The 23152-nt window shown below is 38.8% G+C and overlaps 1 protein-coding gene across 1 annotated transcript in view; it reads right to left on the bottom strand.

The window, feature by feature from the left end:
- PTPRR (protein tyrosine phosphatase receptor type R) overlaps positions 1 to 22731 on the bottom strand; it is a 235446-nt gene extending 212715 nt beyond the window's left edge. The window contains exon 1 of the mRNA XM_032854799.1: positions 22251 to 22731. Within this exon, the coding sequence (XP_032710690.1) occupies positions 22251 to 22716 (466 nt within the window). The 5' untranslated portion in view covers positions 22717 to 22731. The remainder of the gene's footprint in view (positions 1 to 22250) is intronic.
- Between the last annotated feature and the right edge of the window lie 421 nt (positions 22732 to 23152).

The raw sequence follows: 23152 nt of genomic DNA, 5'->3' as shown, positions 1-23152 counted from the left end.
AAAGAAAGAAAGAAAGAAAGAAAGAAAGAAAGAAAAGCAAACTTAAGATCATCTATATAAAATGATCAGCAGAGGAAATAGATCACAACACAGTAATGTCACCCACATGGTGTTTAGCTACCCTGGGCAGCCCAGGTTTTCCCTTGGTATGTCGATGGCAACAATAAGCTGTACAAATACTGTCCTTGGAAAATTACTTACCTCTTTTTACAAGAATTCTGGGATGTCTAGAATGCTTACTGAATATTTATAGTAGAGGAATTGCTAGTTTTTACAGCTTTTGCCCTCCATCAAGCCTTTTGTGACCAGCATATATTTCTAGCATCTTCAGCAATTCTGCCTGAACTATGCTTTAAACTTTTGCTTAGGAATATAAAGACAGGTGATTTTTGGGTCAGCTTCAGTGCTTTCTTCCAAGATGGAACAGGCAGTTGGGGAATCATCTTTGGGTACCAGTGACTTTAGCCTTTCAGATCATTCAAATCAAAATGATATTTCATGTGAATTCTGAAATAGTAATAGAAACTACTCATCATATCTTCAGTCCTGAGTTTGCCAAATAGACTATAACTTTCTAAAAAGCAATCAAGCTACCATAATTTGTCAAAGATGATGACTTGACAGTGATGACCTTGAAATACCTATAAATTTTGTTTCTCTGATAGTTCCTCAGATATGGAAGTGAAACTGTCATCAGAAACATATATAATGTTATGAAATTCAGAACAGGATACTTCAATGTCATTATTCTTACAGTGTTCTATTAATGGAGAATGGTGCTAAGATGTTTTAGATGTATATTAACTTTCTGACCATGAGATGTTCATTTAGAACTTTACTAAAAGGAATTTACTCACTAATATTATAGTGTCTTGGAAGAGTTTCTGTATTTCTGAAAAGAGAGAGCTTTGTCCCCTCCTGTCTTAGAGAACTGAATCTGATATTGCAAACATCAACAAAGAAGTGATCGATTTGGGAGTTAAGAAATAAAATGGATGCAATATTTTTTATCTTAGTTGGCTTTTCAAATACTCCTTGTTTAAATATGGTCTGTTGTTTTGGGAAAGGCATACTATATGCTTGAGTGAATTTTGGTTTTTCACCCGAGGGACTGGCCCTTCCACCAAAAAGAGGAATATGAGAGAATGGTAACAGAATAGGAGAAAAACCAAAAAAGAGTGAGAAACTTAAGAAAGAAAATGTTTTAGAACCTGTATGTATTATAGGGTTTTAGACAGAGGCAACTGAAAAATCACTCTCATAGTGATGTCTCTAGAAACAAGTATATAAATGCAACTTCCATGTGTTGCTATGGAAGATAAGTCCCACTGAAGACACACTCATAGATTTTTCAAATTACAAAGTACACCGATACTGCTGCCATGAGAGACAGAAGATGGAGCAAGTGGTTAGATTCTCACCTAAGAAAGAAGAAAAACAAAGGAGGCTTTAAAATAAGTTGATTTAAAACACCCAAAGAGATAAAAGAAGAAAATAATAAGAATTTAAGAAAAAGGGAATGGGCCTCTTTCAATCCAGGTGGAAATCACAGAAACAAAAAATACAGTAATTGATGAAACTCAATGTGTAGGTTATATAGTAGACTAGACACCACAGAACAGAGTTTTAGTAAATTGGAAAAGTTTAGTTAACAATACAGAAAGCAGCATAGAGAGATTAAGAGAGGAGATGTGAAAAAGAAGGTGAGAGATTATGGTAGACGGACTTTCCAGATGGCACTCTGTGATCCATACCTATCAGCATTCACATCCTTACATAATCCCCTTCCACTGAGAGTAAGCTGGATCCCACTTGAGACTTACTTTAAACCAGCAGATAATGGCAAAGGTGATGGGTTGTTACTTCCTTATTAGGTAAAAAAGATGTGACTTCTGTGTTGTTAGGACATCCTCTCCTGCTGACTTTGACGAAGCAAGCTGCCTTCCTGGAGAACTCCATATGAAGGAGGAGGCTTCTAGCCAAAAGCCAGGAGAGAACTGAGGCCCTCAGTGTCACTGAATCCTGCCAATGATCACGTAAATGAGCTTGGAAGCAAATCCCTCCTCTGATGAGTCTTCCTCTAAGAGCCCAGTCCAGGCCAACACTCTGACTGAATGCTTATGAGAGACCTTGAAGCAGAAGTCCCACTTCAGCCATGCCCAGATTTCTGACTCACCCGGAAACTGAGAAACAGTAAATGTGTATTGTTTTAATCCATTTAATTCTAGGGTCATTTGTTATGCAGCAACAGGAAACTAATGCAGAGAGGTTGACGGAGACTAAGTTGTTAAATACCTTTACTTAAGAAAGGAAACATTAGAGAAATAGAACATTTTACAAAATTTAAGGAGGGAAATGACAAGATAAAATGTATATTTCTGAAGGAGTCCCTGGCTGTATAAGAAATGGGAAGATTGGAAGGAAGAAAGAGTAAGGGCAAAGGTACCAGGTAAAATATTTTAGATAACAAAATGGCCCCAGACTAGGTGGCAGTAGAGGGATGGAGCAGAGGTGAATCTAGTCAACAGATGATCCTTTCTGCTCAAGTTGATTCATATATGTTGTATGCCTTGGATTCCAGGGCTTCCACCTTTCGTTAACTCCTATATATAAATAAATAAATATATATATATAAATTCCCCAACTGACCAATGTTGACTCATGGGCAGGGACGTCTCTACATCCCTATTTAGCAGAAAAAATTTACAGAAGATAAGACTTTCCACTCTCAGCAACCTTAAAGATTTAAAGGTCAAAATTATTCAGGGCAGGAAATGATAAGAACAAAAGCAAAAAAAGAAAAAAAAAAGTAGATAAAAACTTTCAGATCACTGATAAATATCCGAAACATTCAGAGTGTAACATTCCTCAAGGAACTCAAGGCTACCTTAATGTCAATGCTTTGCTAGAGGCAAAAAGCAATCTAAAGCAATCTTAGTTTGACAATAGCCAGGCCTTCAGGATCCAGCAAGTCTTCTTTAACATATGAAAAAGGCTTTAGAGACTTTATCTCTACCTACCACCCCTCCAACTTAAAAGTATATAATCAATTGCTCCTCAAATTCACAGTCAGCTCTTTCTGCTCCAGGGTCCTGTCCCTATGCTTTAATAAAAGCACCTTTGTGCACTGGGGGTAAAAAAAGACACCAGAATTTGACAAAAAGAAGGGGGTAGGGGGAGTAGGAGGAGGAGAAGTATTAATTCAGTGATTGAGTTAATGTTCTGGGATGGAACCAACAGTGGGGTTTTAATGGTAATTTTGTTTCTAGTGGGTGGCTGACTCTATGGGGGTGCCTTTATTGAGATAGAGAAACGTGAGTTTGTGATGCCTACAATATATGGAAGCAGAAATGTCTAGAGAGCAGTTATATGTACAGGAACTCAAGAGGAAGCTCTGGACTAGAGGTAAGTGTTTAAAAACCGTAAGCAACCTGATGGGAAGCTGAGGGATGAGACTGCCTAGGAGGAGTTGTGGGTGGAGAAGAACCAGAAGACTGCAACCTAGACCCAGAGAAGTCCATAGTGAAGGAGCAGCTGGAGATTGTACAGAAGGCATGGAAAGAGTGCAACAGGGAAGGAGTCCGCAGGGCAGAACCCAGTGTCAGAGAGACTGAGAGTTCAAACAAGAGAACCCTGAACATTTGCATAGGGTTTATTTATTTAAAATTTATTGATGGGCATCTGAGCCTGGATATTCAAAAGACCAGATTCAACATGGAAAAGGCTTGGGGGTGGCATTCTAGAAGCACTAAGCTAACCATCTTCCCCTGTTGAGCCTTTGAACAAAAATAAAATAATTTTAAAGGATTTGAAAGGGTAAGGAATATTCGGGGTCTGGGTATGATGGGGTAAACACAGCCTGCCTTGTTGTTTACACTGAATAAAACCTGGGACAAAATGCATGAAACAGCTATTTGAGGACTCTGGAAAATAAGTAGTAGCAGGGGGACTTCAAAGTTCCACAGCATCAGCAGGGAGTTTACCTTCTGTCCCCCTCAGTACTCTCTAGTCAACCTGTAGTGGATGCAGACAAAGACGGCGTCGGGAAAAACACTCTAAACACTAGTTCTGAAAAAGGGAACTCATGAAGCTAAAAGAGGCTGCAGGAATCTTTCTCCATGTTTCCTCTCTTTTCTCCATCTTCTATGCTACACCCCAAGCAATGCCATGGCAGCAGAGGCCTTGGCCATGAATGAGAGCTTACAGGACTCAAAACTCCGCAAGAGGGGAGGCTTTCTTTTCTTTTTCCTTTTTCTTTTCTTTCTTTTTCTTTTTCTTTTTTTTTTTTTTTTGAGGGGAGACTTTCTTTCTCTCAAGGAAGCTGCCATTCTAAGAGAGTGTAACCAACTGTCACAGCTTTTTCCTCTCTCCATCCTCCCCCCACTTGACCCAGGATTCAGATGCGGTTGTAGAAATACAAGAAGTTCACTTCAACTATAATGATACAGATAGGTTTAATGTGAAAGGATGGACAAAATATCATGCAAACTCTCATCAAAAGAAAGCCACTATCAGACAACACAGACTGCAGAGCAAAGAAAATTACCAAGGACAAAGAGACATATCACAAAGTAATATAATGCACATAATGATGTAATATATGTAAGAATATATAATAATCCTAAATGTGTATACACTCCCCCCAAAAAGCATAAAAATACATGAAGCAAAAACTGACCAAAATGAAAAGAGAAGTGGGCAAACCCGCAATTGTAGTTGGAGGTTTTAACATTCCTCTCTCAATAATAGAACTAGTAGACAGAAAATCAGCAAGGGCAAGGTTATAAAGGAACAGAACAACATCACCAACTAACTGGATTTAACAGTATTTATAGAATGCTCCAACCAAGAACACAGAATACACACATTCCTTTCCAATGCACACGGGACATTCACCAAAATAGACCATATCCTGGGTCATAAAACAAACTTAGACATTTAAAAAAACTGAAATTATATAAAACATATTCTCTGACCATAATAAAATTAAATTAAGAATCAATAATAGAAAACAAGAATCTTTCCAAGCACTTGGAAATTAAACAGCATACTTCTAAATATCCTTGGGTCAAAAAACAATTACTAAGTTAGAACATGTTTTGAACTGAACTGAAATGAAAATATAACATCATAATTTGTGGGATGCAATTGAAGCAGCACTGTTTAGAGGAGAACCTACAGCATTAAATGACTTTAACAGAAAAGAAGAAAGCTCTCAAATCAATAATCTGAGCTTCCACTTTAAGAACTAAACAAAACAAAAACAAAAACAAAAACCTCAGAATAAATGCTAAACATGCAGAACAAAATTAAAAATGTTAAAGCAGAAATTGTTACATTGAAAATAGGAAAATAAAGAAAAATCAGTGAAACAAAAGCTGATTCTCTGAGAAGAGAAAAATTGATAAAACTCTAGCAAGACTCACAAAGAAATATAGAAAACACAAATTATTAATATCAGATAAAAGGAAGGCTATCACTACAGACCCTGCGGACATGAAAAGGATAAGGAAATACTATGAATCATTCTTTGCATGTAAATCCAACAACTTAGATGAAATGACCAATTCCTCAAAAGCCACAAACTAATGAAACTCACACCCAAGATGAAATAAGATCTCAAACTATCCTAACATTATGAAAGAAATTAAATTTCTACATAAAATTTTTTTTGGAAAAAAAAAAAAATCTTCAGGATCAAATGGTTTTACTGGCAAGTTCTACCAGACATCTAAAGAAAAATATAACATCAATTTCACATAACCTCTGTCAGAAAATAGAAAAGGAACACTCCACAAATCATTTTTGAGGCCAAAATTATACTGATAACAAAAACAGAGAAAGTACTAAAAAGAAAACCATAGACCAATATTGCTCATGAACACAAATGTAAAAATTCTCTACAAAATATTAGGAAATTGAATGCAGAAATAATACAATGAATAAAATACCATAACCAAATGGGGTTTATCCTAGGAATGGAAGGCCTCTTCAATATTTGAAAAGCAATCAACATAATCTACCATGTTGAAGTCTAAAGAAGAAAAACAACATTGTCATATCAATTGATGCAGACAAAGCCTTTGACAACATTCATATCTATTCATAGTTCAAAAGATAAAAAACAAAACAAAACAAAACAAAAAACAACAACCTAGGCAAACTAGAAATAGAAGAGAATTTCCTTCAAAAAGGCATCTATAATGAGATGCCTGGCTGGCTCAGCCAGGATAGCATGTGGCTCTTGATCTCAGGGTCATGAATTTGAGCTCCACGTTGGGTAGGGCGATTACTTAAAACGTTTAGTAAAATAGGGGTGCCTGGGTGGCTCAGTGGGTTAAGCCTCTGCCTTTGGCTCAGGTCATGCATGATCTCAGGGTCCTGGGATCGAGCCCCGCATCGGGCTCTCTGCTCAGCAGTGAGCCTGCTTCCCCCTCTCTCTGCCTGCCTCTCTGCTTACTTGTGATCTCTCTCTCCCTCTCTCTCTCTCTCTCTCTGTCAAATAAATAAATTAAAAATTAAAAATTAAAAAAATAAAAAAGTTTAGTAAAATAAAATGTTTTATAAAATTCTTAAAAAATAAAAATAAAGAAAAAGGCACCTACACTAAAACCCACAGCTAACATTGTGCTTAATAGTGAAAAACTGAATTCTTGCTTGCCATATCACAATAGAGGAGAAGGCAACTATGATCCCTTACCACTTCTATATGACATTGTATTAAAAGTCCTAGTCAGTGCAATAAGACAAAGAGAAGAAGTGAAAGGCATACATAATGGAAGAGAAGAAATAAAACTGTTCTAGTTGCAGAGGGCATAATTATCTATGTAGAAAATCCCAGAGAATCCACCAAAATCTTCCTAGAATTCATACATGAATTTAGTAAGGTTGTAGAATACAAAGTCATTCGGCAAAAGCCAATGGCATTTCTATAAACTAGTAGCATTCAACAGAAAATTGAAATTTTATAAAAATTTATAACCATTCCAAAAAATAGAATACTTAGGTGTGAATATAACAGATTATGTATAGGATATCCATACTAAAAACTATGAAATCCTGGGAAACAAATCAAAGGGGACCTAAATAAATAGAATGACATACGACATACCCTGTTCATGAATTGTAAGACTACATAATGGTGTCAACTATCCCCAATTAAAATAAAAATCCCAACAGAATATTTAAATAGACATAGTTATGCTCATTCTAAAATTTAAAAAGAAAGTCAATATAAAGAGAATAGCTAAAACAATACCGAAAATGAAAGGAAGACTAATACTGCCCAATTCTAAGACTCACTATAAAGCTACAGCAATCCAGATAGTGTGTATTGGCAAGGAATAGATACAGATCAATGGAACAAAACAGAGATTCAAAAACAGATGAGACAAAATACCACCATTTGATTTTTGACAAATGCAAAAACAACAGAGAAAGAACTGTCTTCTGAAAATGACATTGGAACTGTTGTACATCCATATGCAACAAAATGAACCTTTATCTGAACTCACACCTTACATAAAAATTAACTCAAAAGAGATCACAGATTAAGTGTATTATTACAACTGAAGAAGGATAGTTGGAAGGCAAGCAGGCAGGGACAACGTGTCCCTGCTCTAAGAGGAAACCACCCTTAAAAGGATTTTACAGCACCCTGGAAGGAGCTCTCCTACCTTTCCCATGTGATAGATCCGTGGCAAAAAAAAAAAAAAAAAAAAAAAAAAAAAAAAAAAATTGGATGACAGGCACAGGGAGAATTAATCAGATTAAAACAGCCCTCCAAGGAGCCCCCAAAACCCATAGACTTAGGAACTCCAGTGGCAACCCTCTCCTACCCCCTCCCTTCTCAGTAGTTTTGTACTATGACTTTACCATCTCTCAACACACTTTACTCTGCCCACCACTCTGTCTGGTCTGCCTCTTCATTCTTCCAAGTGGCATGGCCAAGAACCATGGGCACCAATGGAAAAAAAAATCCTGTAACACAACTTTAAAACTTTTTGAAGATAGGAGAAAATCTTCATTACCTAGGGTTAGGCACAGAGTTCTTAGATAGGACACCAAAATCATAATTCATAAATGAAAATAAAAACGATAAACTGTACTGGATCAAAATTTTGAAATTTTTACTCCATAAAAGACAGTGGTAAAGAGAATGAAAAGGCAAGCTACAGAGTGGGAGAAAATAATTGTAAACCACATATCCAGCAAAGACGTGTAATCAAAAAATATAAAGAACTCTCAAAACTCAATAGTAAGAAAATACGCCAATTTAAAAATGGGCTAAAGTTGAACACTTTGTCAAAGAGAATACATAAATGACAAACAGGTACATGAAAATCTGCTCAATCCTATTAGCCAATAAAATATATATATATTAAAATTATAATGTGATACCACTACCCACCTCTTAGAATTGTTAAAATGAAAAAGACCAACAATTCTCAGTGCTGGAGAGTTTCTGTAGGAACTAGAATTTTCATTCTTTGTTGGTTGGAATGCAAAATGGCAAAGCCACTACGGAAACAGTCTGGCACTTTCTTCTAAAGTTAAACATACATTTACCAGCAATCCCACTTCTACATACTTACCCTAGAAAAATAAAAACTTATATTCACACAAAAATCTGCAAGCAAATTTTGTGCCAGCTCTAGTCATAATTGGCCCCAAATGGAAACAACTCAAATGTTCTTCAATGCGTAAGTGGGTCAACTTTGATACATCTATACATTGGAATATTACTCATCAATAAAAAGTAATGAACTATGTATCCATTCAACTTGGCTGAATCTCAAGGACATTAGGCTGAGTGAAAGAAGACAGTTACAAAACATCACATGGTGTATGATTCCATTATATGACATTCTTGAAAAGATACAAACTATAGCGATGGAAAGCAAATCAATGGCTATCAGTATTTAGGGGCCAGGGGTGGGGGACATAGCATGAAGGATTTCCAGGGATGACTGACCTTTTATGTATTGTGGTAGTAATTACATGAATCTATATATGTGTTAAAATTCATACAACCATACACTCAAAGAAGTCAACAGATTATTACTATGTTTTGTAAGCTACTTCTTAACTGAAAACTGTATCAGAGCATCTTCTCTCTGACTGCAAATCTATATAGTTAAAAAATGATGGATAAATTTATAGAAGGCAATTTCAGTGTGTATTTGGGAGAAAGCTAGATTTAAATGGATTGAAAAATGGGAGAAAAAAATGGAACAACAACGTGGACAACTCTTCAAACAGCTTTAGGTGTGGTAAGAGAATGACAAGGTCAGTGTGCGATCAGGAAAGGAGAGTAGGGTTGAGGGATTTGGTTTTTTCAACATAGGAGAGATTTGATCATTTTTATTCCTTAAAAGGAAGAGTCAGTTGAGGAGTAGCTGAATATATAGGGGAAAGCAGGTAAGATCTGCTCTCCTTCATGATTGGAGGAGTTGGGATCCACAGTACAGGCAGGGGGATGAACCTGGGGTTGGAGGAAGGTCTTTCTTCAGCTACAACAGGAGAGAGCAGGTAAGGTGGGAAAATCTGGAATGTGAAGGGATCTGGTGGTAGAGGTTGAACAAATTTTCTTCTGACGGTTTCTCTTTTCTTCCTGTAGAAGGGAAGTCATCTCATAAGAGGGAGGACAAGGGAGGAAAGATAGTAAGCTTCAGGCAAATGGAGAAAGACTGAAACGGTTAATACAAAGACCTGGCAGATAAAGTTGATATGTGTAGGAGGATTCCTCATCTCCACAGGGAACTCAGTCTGTCTCAGTCCAGAAGGGAGAGAGTGTCTCACAGAATGTTTAGTAAACAGCTTGTCAGAGATAGTCATCTGCATTTAAAATGTAAGTACTTTGACCACAGAAGCAACACTTAACATGCGAATAGCCAGTTTTGATGGTCATAAAATTCCATGATTTAAATTTCATTTTGGACAGACCTTGGTAATCTCTGAAGAAATCTTTAAGCGAGAGAAATGGATGAAATTACAACGTTAAGTTAGAGTATGTTATGATTCAATAGTTCAGATTCAGTGTTGGTAATTCGTAAATGCACAGGGTAGAATGGCCTTGCCTGCACTGTCTCAGGATAAACCCTTGTATAGCAAATGCTTAAATCAGAGTCAGTAACTTGTGAAAGGAACAAAAGGATGAAGCCATGTTCTCTAGAGACCTGAAAAGGTGAACAATCGAAAAAAGGCAACTTCGTCCTCTGACCATTCTGTGAAAGGATAATCATTGTTTCTAAAGCATTGCCAACACTTTTGTCTCTAGAAAGTAGATATAAATGGATAACATCAGGGATATCCCCTGGGAATTTCTACAAGAGAAACGATGAGGTTCTCCTTTGATTTGTAAATGCCTCTCAGAAAAAGTTAAAAATACACAGAAGTACTAGCAAAAGCTTATCTAGCAGATGCCTATTAATAGTAGTCAGAAAGAAAAGAAACACTTTTTTAAAAAAGCAATGGTCTAGGAGGTAAGGGACCTAGAGTCTAGTGCAAGACATCCCTCACCACCACCACCTATATGAACTTGAGTAAGTCTCCTCACAGCTGAGCCTCAGTTTCTCATCAGAGAATCAAAATGGTTCTTGTAGATCTACAGCTAGATTACCATGTGCTGGGCTTCAAGAAAAGAGAAGTCCCAATTCAATTGGATTTTGCCTGATGCTTATTTTTTTCTAAAGAGATACATTTTTCCATAACCACAATAAACAAGTACACTTATTTTTCCACACGGAAAATTAAAAAGTTACAGGTAAAGCTTCACAGTTATACTCACTTTTCTAATTTCTTCTGATTTAATGAAATATTATTATGATGATTTTGCTTCATGTAGGACAGCTAAGATTGCTAGTAGCATCCAGTTCCCCTTGATTGACTCTGCTTTCCTCCATATATCTTTTCAGCAAAGCTCTTGTTGCATCTTCAAAACCCTTCCTTACAGAGCACAACTTACATATTACACAATATAGAGACAGTGACCCTTTGTAATCTATTACTTTGTCCTCTGAAATTCGTGATTTTTTTACCTTTCTTTTAAATTTAAGACAACAAATGTCCAGACTTTATGTAAGTTCCAGTTTATAATGTTTTATTATGATTTAGAATTTTTCCAAAAAGAAAAAATTGCATACATTTAGCATAAACATTCATGTATCAGAAGGACTCAAAAGGTTGTTTTTCACTTTCTTCACGTCCTGTTTCCAGGCAGTAGGTGTGTCATTCAGCTCTCACCACCGTTCTTTCCAAATGTCCAATGTATACTATGACTAACAACTACTTTTCTCTGGGTCTAATCAATTAGATGAATAGACCAAGTACAATAAGAGACCCTTTGGGAACAATCCTTACAGGGGCAGGGATTTCCAGAAACAACATCCTTGGATGTAAGGAGGTTAATATTAAAAATATTCTTGCAGTTTTTCTGTAATTCCAGTGGTAATGGTTAACACAAGATGTCACCATAGTACTCATCTCCAGCTATAAAGACCCACAGTAACAGCCCTGAATCTCCCTGAAGAATACTGCAGGCTTCCTGACATGTGGCAACTGAGGTCGGTTAGGATAACCTCCCAGTTATAACATATGACCAACCCTACAGTCTTTTAATAGAAAGTTACATGGAAAGAGTCCATTTTGGCTGTATCTGTGCCACCAGTTTTATAAAATTCCATTTGTGTGTCTTAGTTACATTCTAACGACATACATATATGTATGTATGTATATATTTATAGATACAAACATTTGTTTTGTTTTATATCCTGACAACAAACAACCAACTGGACTAAAAAAGAGGTCCATCTTCAAATGAGCAATTATAAAGAGCAAAAAAAAAAAAAAAAAAACAAATAACAAGAAATGAGAGTTTCTGCAAGATAGTGATTGAATTTATAAAAACTGTAAACCATTATGGCCGTCTGCCCCCAGATGACTTGGAGGAGCTTGTCATGGAAGGAACAGCTCCTTCTACGAATGGTTTTTCTAAAATCTAGTCTGTGCACTGGTTTCTAGGATGTGAAAACATAACCCCACAAGGAGGTGCTGTGTCATTCTCTAAGACTATTTAAATGTTTCATATGTTTGGCCAGTGATGTATCTAGCATATCTATAATAAGAAAATTTTTTTAAATACCAAAGTCATTAGTCTATTTTCATAGGGTTGGCTCTATTTGTTTCTATATAGGAGAGGAATGGAACTGTACAAGAATAAGGAATGATTTTAATTAAAGCATCTTATAAACTTTTTCTGCATATTTATTGATATAAACACTCCTTCACATTTCTTCAAATATTCCATTAGAAAATGTAGTTCCTATTCCCACTTCGAACCCACTGTAACTACTTACTTCTTCTTATTTATCTTATCCACCCAACATTGAGCTATGCAATGGCAAGCTCTATTCGGGGGTCACAGAAGTGACTGTCATTTTTTTTTTATTTTTTAAGATTTTTATTTATTTGACAGAGAGATAGAGCACAAGTAGGCAGAGTGGCAGGCAGAAGGAGAGGAAGAAACAGGCTCCCCACTGAGCAGGGACCCGATGAAGGGCTCCATCCCAAGACCCCAGGATCATGACCAGAGCCCAAGGCAGCCGCTTAATCAACTGAGCCACCCAGGCGCCCCTAGAAGTGACTGTCTTTTCAGGAAAAATCCACTGGGCGCCACGTGCCAGTGGCAAAATTACAATGAGCGAGTTTCATGTTTCTTGATTTCTGCTCAGCTTTAATAAAGTTATTTTTCATCTGATAAGTATATGTTACAGAGTGGAACATAATACAATTAGGACAGTACCCTTTGGGACAATGTGACTAGACAGAAGTCATAAGGAAGGGACGGCGTCGAGAGCACTGGACTCAGACTCTGCCAGAGGAAGTGAGATTTATGTCGGCTCAGATAGATGCAGTCAAATGCCCCCCAGTTCCTGAAGAATTGAGCTCAAGGGTGTTTGCAGGAGAGGTCCACAGGAGTGAGTACCACTATCTCTTAAATTCTACACCACCATTAAGAGAAGAACTTCATCAAGATATACTCTCTGGGGAAACGCTGAAGCAGAGACAAATGCCTTGTGGCTGGAAAGCTGAGAAATACTAGCCTTTGCAGAAATCATAGGAATTGAGTTCCACATGCACTTGCTGAGTAATGAAGCAGGACATTTGTAAAACCTTTCCTACTTCACTTATTGTTATACAAACAACTAAAATGTTATTTATGTATAGTTATAGAGATTATAAACGATTTCATCATTTTTTTTAAAAGATTTTATTTGTTTAGAGAGAGAGTGTGTGTGTGTGCTCGTGAGTGCGGGAGAGGGGCAGAGGGAAAGGAAGAGGGAATCGCAAGCAGACTTCCCGCTGAGCAAGGAGCCCAAAGTGTTCCACCTTGCAACCCTGAGATCATGACCTGAGCAGAAACCAGGAGTCATACTTAACCGACTGAGCTGCCCCTGTGCCCTGTTTCCATCATTTTTATAGTAGAATTCTCCAGATGACTTGAAAACTGGGATCCAATAGCAAAACAAAGAAAAAGTATTTCAAGAATAATTTTCACAGATTAAGAATTAAGTTAAAACATAGCAAAATGAACATTAGAAAATACAAAAATTAAAATACTGTCATAGTAATGATATTACAGAGATGTAAATGCCTGGATATCGGGACAGGAGGTCGCCAGTGGCCACTTGAAGAGATCCCTGCCCTGGTCTCCTCTGCCCTCATTTAAGGATTTGGAGAGCACTTGAGAGGCCCATAAGTCCACAGTTCCATTCCATTCTGTCTTAGTCCTTTCCTTCAGCATTTGAAATTAACATCACCGGTCTAACGCGCTGCTCTGTCATACTTCGTTGAAAAATGAACACCTTCTAGGGAAGGACCATGCAATTAACAGCTATTCTTATCTGGAGTAGAAAGTGTTCCCAGATACCTGTTAGCCATTTGTCACCTGACCTCTCCTACCCCTAATCAAATAATACCTAGCTCTTACGTGGCACTTACTAAGACAGTGCGGTTTACATACATCGTCCTGTTTAACACACAACAATAACTCTACGGTTGTATAGGATGTAACCTCCCTTTTAAAGAGAAGAAATTAAAAAAAATAAATAATAAAAATAAAGAGAAAGTTGAGGCTTAGAAGGATTAAGTAACTTGCCCTAAGTTTACAGAGCTGGAAAGTGATTGTGTGTGGATTGGAGACTTGTCACAACATCTGTGCTCTTAACTACTACGGTGTTCTGCAAAGGTTATCTAAAAATATGGCATCCCCCCCCCCTTATTTCAATTTTCTCTTAACTCCTCTCCTTAAGCTATTTCATTTTCTTCCAGGGAGAATAAAAATAAAGTCTTGACTCAACAAGGCCAAGAAAGCAAATTGCTTATAACTTAAAACCACACCTTCATATTGATGGATTGACGGCCTTTCAAACTAACACTCCATCTTATGTTCAGCCCTCTTTGTTTCGGGCATCTTTCCCAGTAACCCAGTGATGGGAGTTACAATAGTGTTTGATTTCCCGCCAGGGTCCATCAGCAGTTGGGGCGTTACTACAGTGAAAGAGTGGCAGTCTTGCTCTGCACCCACCTCTCTATAGCCCCATGAGACACTCTGACTCCACGTTCATTTTGTTCCTTTCCAAGGAGAGTAGTTTAGAGCTGCCTTAATCCACTCCGCACATTTAAATCAGGATGTGGACACTGCTTCAGGTCTGAACTAGGGAAAAAATAATCCATGTCCTCACTGAACTTGGCATTTACTTCAGTGCAATTAAACATACTGATCTAGATTGCTGCATCATGTAAACAGTTACTTTTGCTTTGGTTTTGGTCCGCGTGCCTGCAATTTTAACGGACACCAACATCTTCATAACTTGAAATCAAACGAAATTTGATTATGAGGAAAGTCTCAGTAGCCTTACAAGTAAAAAATTATTTAAATGGGAAGTGCTAATAATGTTTACAATATAAATTTGCTAATTGACATTCTGTGGCAAATATCATCGCTATAACAGACACTTTATGGTGATGTTATTTGAGAAAAAGGAATTAAGATATTTGATCTTAAAATAATAATTTACAATTAAGTATTTTTTTCAAAGCTATTAAAATCTTTTATGCTGGGAAATATCAATGTAACTCTGAGTGTGTCAGCATTTGTAAGTGCCTTGAAAATAAAGAATGCACTTATAGGCCAAGTAGGATCTTTCAAAATCCCCTTTTAAAGGGAAAAATGGCTTTCTCTACCTTTTTAATTTGACTCTGTAAACAGATTTAAAAGATTTAACAATAAACTTACCATAAAACACGACATCCACGTAATCATTAGTACTAATGGCAACAAATGGGTTTTGATGTGTGATCCCATCATCTTATAAAACGTGACTTTTTATAATTCATAAACTAGTCTCCATCCTTCAGATGGAAGTATGTCTCCCTTTAGGTGTAGTGTTTTTCTATCAGAAAAAAAATGTGTCGTATCCCAAAACTTTATGGTTCTATAAACACTTTGTCTACACCTAAAAAGAGAGAAAGAAAATGTATACAACCATCTGAATACTCCCCAATTTTCTGTGATGGTTTGTTTTTTTGTTTGGGGGAGGGAAGGAATATTGGATTACTGGAGGTCTTGATATATGTACCCACTGATTCATACTCCCACCTGATTCTAAATGGGTAAGTGGCTCATATTTGCTGTTCCAAGAGAGATGATGACCAGTCAGTAATCAGAGGTCAGAGTTCTGGGTCTATTCCTTAGTCCACAGCTATCATGCTATGTATCCTATGTAATTCCTTGATCTAAAATAAAGACATTCACCTTATTCCCATCCCTCTAGTACTAGAAACTCATATAGCAATGTCTAACTAGGCGAAGGTTGATACACAACTCCACTACAACTATCGTCATGCCCATGCCGCACAAACTTATCCTAGAGACTATGTTTAAATGAAAGCTTTACTGCCCCATTTTCATTTCTCTGTAACCAATACAAGTAAATTGGATTGAGGAAGCAGTAGCAAAATCAATTCTTCTCTTTACGGTTATGAAGATGAGCTGTAATCTCTTCATCAATGTAATTTAATTTGTTAGAATTTATTTTGCCTAATACATCCGGAATATATTTATTCATTCATTGAACATTTATTGATGGCATAAGAGGCAACAAGTACAGTTCCAGGAAATGGAATTAGGAAAGACCTGAGAGTAGAAGACTCTGCCCTGTTAATGAGTTTGGGTTTTATTTTAAGAAAGAAGGAAATAACTTTATTAAAGAATTTTATAAGGGAAGAACATGAGCAGGTCTTTTTTGTTTTTAGAGTTTTACTTCTGGCATTTTCATGAGGGATGGATTTGATAAGAGGATCATAACGTAAGTTACTATATGAGAAATAAGGCAGGGATGTGAACACGGAAAGTGGAGAAGACTTGGGGCCCTTAGGGATGAAAGCAGCAAAGAAGGGGTCCAAGATGAGTTAACAGTTTCAGGCTTGGGTGATTGTGGGGGAGCTTGGTGTTATTCACAATAATAGGAAATACAGAAATAAGAGCAATTGTGATGGTTATGCTGAGTAGAACAGATAAATATAAGATGATCATGGGATATCCGGTAACCCCTAGGGAGATTGTACAGAGAGGGAAATAAAAGGTGGCGCATAACAATCCGAGGGTTTTGGAGGGGCGGGGGGGGGGGGGGGGGGGGGGTTGGGTGAGCCTGGTGGTGGGTATCATGGAGGGCAGGTATTGCATGGAGCACTGGGTGTGGTGCATAAACAATGAATTCTGGAACACTGAAAAGAAATTTTAAAAAATAATAAAAACTTTTTAAAAAGGCAGCGCATAAATTCTAGAAAGCACGAACCATTAAACACTACTCAGTGGAAGACCTAACAGTACAAACTGAGGGATGGCTGGAGAAATAAGAGGGAAGCCAAGAAGCAGTGGTTATCCAGTGGAAATCAGTGAGGAGAACTTTCAAAATCAGAAAGAGATCAAATTGAATAAATGCTATAAGAAAATATTCACTGGTAAGAAAAAGATATCTTAATTACGTTCAAAATCTCACAAATAGGGTGATAGGATGAGGACCGAGTTGGTAGAAAAATAGATGAGAAACAAAAAAGAGAAGTCCAAATGTGGACAATGCCTTCCAGAATTTTTATAAGGCACTACGCAGGGTATGGTCTCCAATAGAACATGTAATCTCCAAGGTGAGAGGAGTGTGTGATATTCAGCATACATATATGTGTGCCTCCTATGTGCCAAAGAAGAAGATAGGTTTGTCCAAGGGCTTTAAATCCTTCTTGTGAATTAGGTCTATGAATCCTTTTAAGTCACTACAGCCATTCTTATATGTATGCATAAGGCATTTCACTAAGAACTGAAAATATCATGAACCAGCCAGGCATCTGAGCTGTACAGCATCTGACAATCAATTCGAAGGACTCTGTACTGAGTTGATCTGTAGTTCTGGTCTCTTGCAAGCCCGTCCCATGTTGTCCTTAAGTTCACAAAGGTAGAAAAGTCTGTTTGGGACACTATGTTCCCTGGGCATGTGAGCTCCTAGGGAGAAACCTGAGTTTTAGATAAATGAGCTCTGTTGAAGTCCATTCTAGCAGTAGCTAAGTTGACTAAGTGTGTCTTGCATGGGTGCCAAGAAGAAATTAAATGTAAAAGAGGGAGACCAGAAACGTCACTGTGTTGTTTCTATTTATTCAGTGTATCTTTTTAAATCTTTAGTAGCTTTTATGCCAGGCACTGCCCCAGGTGCTAGGCTGGGCAAGATCTGCAACAGACACAGCAATAAACAGAACAACAGACAAACATCTGTGCCCTTCCAGGAGCTTACATTTCAACGGGAAAAGGGGAAACCACAATAAACAGAGCAAGAAAGTTAAATACATGAAATGGAAGTTGGTGAAAAAACTCTGGGAAAAAAGTAAAGCTGGGAAGTGATATTGTAGTTTTTTTTTGGGGGGGAAGAAGATGAAATATTAAATAGGATAGTTGGTGAGGGCCTCCCTGAGAAAGTTACATTTGAGTAAGAGCCTAAAATTAATGGATTAAGCCATGGAGATACTGGGGAAAGAGTGTTTCAGGCAAAGGAGAAAGCAAAACAGATGAGGGCAGCAAGTCCCTGGAATTTTCTGAGAATGCAAGGAGACCAATATGGCTGGAGAGAGACAAAAAAGAATAAAGTGATGAGAGATGATATCAGAAAGATAATGGGGGAAGAGAATATGATAGAACCTGGGTTAGTGTAAGGATTGTGTTGAGTGATTTTGAACAGGAAAACGGATTCTGTGGCATTCAGTGAGAGAAGACATCTTGAATTTTCAAGAACAACATATTATTTTCCTATCCATCAGTCTACCCTTCCTTTTGAGGGTGATGTTTCTGCAAATGACTTCCCTGATCCTCTTGGCCTCACCACAGGAATCCTTCTTTCTCAAAGAGTAGAAAACTTGGCTCTGCATTTCTCTGAGAGAGAAGGTGCGTCTTCAGAAGATACAGCAAAGGCAGTCTTTGTGCCATCCAGAATGCTCAATAGGAAGAAAAATGTGAAAATTGTAAAGAACCTTCTCCAGAGATTAGGCAGAGAGTAATGCATTGAAATCACATTCTGTGTGTTTTAGCAAAACATCCACTAGAAAAAAATAAGGCTTTTACATGAGAATTTTCAAAATATTCCAAGACCTTCACTCCTTTGCAACTAAAATACTACCCAATAAATATTATCTCCTGAAACAGAATATCATTCTTTGGTTAAAGAAAGAGAAAAAACACTGAAGGAAAGAAACTTTCGGTGGACCTTGGGGTACCATCAATATTATTGGGGCACACCTTCTTAGATTTTCCTGAAGCAGTCTTTGCAATTGAAGTTTATATATTACATTCGTTCCCAGAAGAACTAAAGAATGAGGATAGCTAGGGGAGCATGGATAGCTCAGTAGGTTAGGTACCTGATTCATGATTCTGTCTCAAGTCATGATCTCGGGGTATGGGATTGAATCCTGCGTGGAGCTCTGTACTCAGTGGGGGAGTCTGCTGGAGATTTTCTCTCTCTTACTCTTTCTCCCTCTGCCCCTCCCCCTTTCCCCCTTTCCTCTCAAATAAATAAATCTTTAAAAAAATTAAAAATGGGGACAGCTAGGTAAAAAGGCTTTGACACCACTAACTCAATGGTGGCCTTTCCTATTGGAACCAGGATATGGTTTCATATAGTATACAATCACAGGTCTGAAAACATGGGCTTTCATCCTGACTAGGCTGTTAACTGGCTCTTTACTATTTGAAGTAAATATTGTGTACATTTACTGGCACTTAGTTTTCTTTTTTCTTACCAGAATAGTAAGCATGTGGATGGACAGTAACTACAACTTTCCTTGTTAGGGAGATCTGTGAAAATGAGCAGCCCTGGGAAGAGATGAGTCCAGGTTATTGAACAAGCTCTATGCTCAGTAATTTATTAGGATTACTTTACCCTGAGATGTTAATTACACAGTATTGTACCTCCCTTCCTCTTTTTGTTCTCATAGACATTACAAACAGACCACAGTACTTTTCCCTATCGAGACCGTTGATCAAGGCTGGTCACTATTTATTTATTTGCTTGATTGCTTGCTTATTTATTATTTTGCCCAGTATCTTGGGCAATCACAACCAAATAATTGGAGATGGCAGTCAAGTTGAAAACAATCTGCTATCTCATCATTAGCGGAATGATCATCTGGAAGACAACCGTTCCTAGTATAATTGAGAAGAGCACTCACATCCTGTCAGCCAATTTCTCCCATCCCTAAAGGGTTCCAGCATGTCATCAGTTCCACCAGCACAAAGTAGCTGCTGGCACCCTGAGCATAACCAAAATGGATCTATTAGTTTTTCAGTAAAGAGGACCAGAAAGATAGAATTCATTCCGCTTCTTTATGAAGCCCACTTCTATCCTGAGAGGAGTCTTCTGTAAAAGAAGAAAACTCAGATATTCAACAAGTAGCAAAATCAATGACTTCTTGATCTTCGTCCTCCCACACACTCACTTTCTCATTACCCAAATCTACAGGAGCTTAGATCAAAAAGTATGTGTTTGTTTCAGTTCCAGTGAAAAGTCCTAACAATGTTATTAAATAGCTGTGATGAATTTTAATCTGATGACAGCTTGTGACCCACAAATTGCTGTTTAAAATTAAAATGCATTCAAAATGAAACTGGCAAGAAAACCACAATATTAAACTTGCAATCTGCTGTGAAAAAACACCTATCAAAAGCACGATATTAAATATGAATATGATTAATTTCCATATAGCATCTTGCGATTGAAATCTGAAAATGATAGCCCATCACTGCACTGCCTTATTAAGTTCAAATTGGATGAACATTTTTTTTTTTTTTTTCAAATTAAGAAGTCAAAGTCGAGATGGATTGGTTTGTCTTTGGTAATACACACTTTGGCAGAGCTCCAGGTATAATGTAGGGCTAGAGACTTCTAGGTTTCTCCTTTGATGAACAAAAGTTTTCTATTTTCCTCATCCCAAATGTTCACCTACAGTAAATTTAGAAATGATTTCCACCTGCTCAGTTTTCAGTTTAATTATAACTTTCAAGCTATAATTACTCAAGATATATTAAATAGAATCTTTAGAATGTATTATACATTAGTTAAAAAAAAAAACTACACTGACATTTCTGACAGATCAGCTAAATCATTCCTAAACTTGTAAGAATCGAGGCTTTATTTTTTTTTTTTTTTGGCAATGGATGTTTAGTGCTACCATTAAGCATAATAATGTAAATAAAATTCAACCTAATGTGTACTTTTTCATTCTAAATTGCAAAATTTAAAGAACTGCATATGGTAATAAAATGATGCATTACAGCTGTTTGCAAATAATTTAATGACCAAGTCATAGCTATTTGCTACTTTTCAAAAGGTACCAAAGAACTATGGAAAATTTCACCATAAAACATGATAGTTATAAGAATTAACACGCGTACTTAATTATAGACTTAATATTTCTGTGCATGACTTGTTCAAGAGGTTCACAATCCACTAAAATAGCATGGGCTAGAAATAAGAAAGTACCATATTTCACTCTCATTACTGCACACATAGGAAAGGAACTCACCCACTCCTTTTGAAAAGAGACCACAAGAATTGTAATTTTGCAACCATTATTTTTATTCATTATCCCTGGGGCATAATACATGCTCAATAAATGTTAGCTGCAGGAATGAATGAATATGTGTGACTGGTTGACAAGCAAACTCGGATAAAATATCTAATCTTTGCTTGCTACAGGGCTACTGCATGGACAACTGCTGTCGCAGTAGGGTGCCTAAAATCTCTGCCATATTCTATTTTGGTACGTGTGTGTAAAAATGATAAAGGATTCCGTCCAGCAAGTCCTTGCATTACACAGAGGCTGCGTGTATCCAAAAAAGCAGGATCTGTAGTGACATTGCATATAAAATTCCCCAGGTTTGCTCCCATTCGAAATCTAATATCGGTTCTGATACCAAATATATTTATGTTTGGGCGCAATCTCACTGTCACTCTTGGCTAGTCCTCACCAAATCTGTCCCAGGGACAGTGCCTACCCCAGGGGTTGCCAGCCTTAAAACTGTGACTGGGTTTTTGTTTGGTGCCCTCGGACGCTGACCACGATGCTGAAAGCGAAGAGAGGGTCCTATTTTAAACCTTTCCTCCCTCTTATTGGCTTAGAAAATTCGAGTGACAAGAGCAGGGGCCAAAGGAGCCTGGAGCGGCATCATTAACGTGAACCATGTATTTCGATCTTTTGGGCGGAGATGTGGTCCTTCAGGTTGCAGCCAATGCATCTCTGTGAGCTCTCGCTAAACCCAGGGACCTTACGGATGTAGCCGCTGCAGTAGAAAAGGTTACATCCAGCAGGATGTCTTGTCTGTCTCCTGAAAAACTGGCAGTCAAGTGCATAGCCTAGAAACAGGATCAGGGAGTCTAGATGCAGGGGAAAGGAGGGGGAAGCAAACCTGTGCACCTATTGACAATGTTCACTATTATTCGTACCAGGTAAGGACAAATCAAGAGCCGGTTTTAGCTTAAGTTCTCAGCCTCAGTCTTCCAACAGGTGCACAGCTCCCTCACCCCTTGCCCGTCAGTACTGTCCTGCTTTCTACGGCTTTCTTGGCGAGGCAAGCTTTTCCTAGAGTCCTCAAGCATGTGCAGTTTCCCGGCTCATCCACAGCTCCGGCTCTGCGCCCCGCAAGCCCTTACCTGCAGCGTGAAGATTAAGAAGCAGGCACAGCGCAGGGAAGCCGACTGCTGTCCGCATAGTGTTTGCACGGAGCGGTGGAGGAGGAACTCCGCCGCGACCCCACTTCAGGCAAAGTGTGACTAGAAAGAGCCACCACCGAGGGTCTTCTGGTCTCCGGGTTTCATTCTCGGGTCCTGGCTGGCTTGGCAGAGAGGTCTGTGGCGCTGGGCGCCGGCAGAAGCCAGCACCAGCTTCGCCTCCCGAAGAGAGGGAGAGACGAAGAGGAGGAGGAGGAGGAGGCGGCGGCTGGGCGGGGGGCGGAGCAGGGCGGGGGCGAGGCGCTCGGAGGCGGCTACTGCTCGGCCTTCTGCAAGCCCGCAGCCGCGGCGGCGAAGGCGGGGTGGACTCCCGCGCCAGCCCTGGAGCCCTCCGCGCGGGGCCAGCGCCGCGCCACCAGCCGCCAGACGCGCCGCGCCTACTGAGCATGCCCGGCGCTGGCCCTCGCGCCGCACGGAGTTTCGAAGTGAAATTCCACCTCTCCGGGTCTTCGCGGCGGCTGCGAGGGGGGCAGGCTCCTCCGCGGGGGGCTGCCTCCTCGGCGGGGGAGGTCTAGCGGCGGTTGTCCGGAAGACTCTGTCCACGACCTGGGGGTGGGTGGGGAGGGATCGAGGAAGGCCTGACCCGAGGAAGCAGAGGACCTCAAGACCCACCCTACCCTTTCCTCTCCACGTGGACAGAGCTCATGGCTGGCGAAGAATGACCCCTTCCTGGGGCTGCCTGCAGGAGGAGTCGTCCGTGGTATCCTCCGCCTGCTGAGCTTGCTGAGCACCGAGGTTGCCTGGGAAAGCGTTCCCAAAGCACCTGCTCAGCACCCTGCCCTGAGGGGGGTGCGGGGTGGGGGATAGCGATGGGTGTCTTCTTA

This window comes from Lontra canadensis, unplaced genomic scaffold, assembly GCF_010015895.1.
Source record: "Lontra canadensis isolate GAN:19392208 unplaced genomic scaffold, GSC_riverotter_1.0 scaffold9, whole genome shotgun sequence".
Taxonomy (NCBI): Eukaryota; Metazoa; Chordata; class Mammalia; order Carnivora; family Mustelidae; genus Lontra; species Lontra canadensis.
This window is presented reverse-complemented; position numbering and strand designations above follow the sequence as displayed.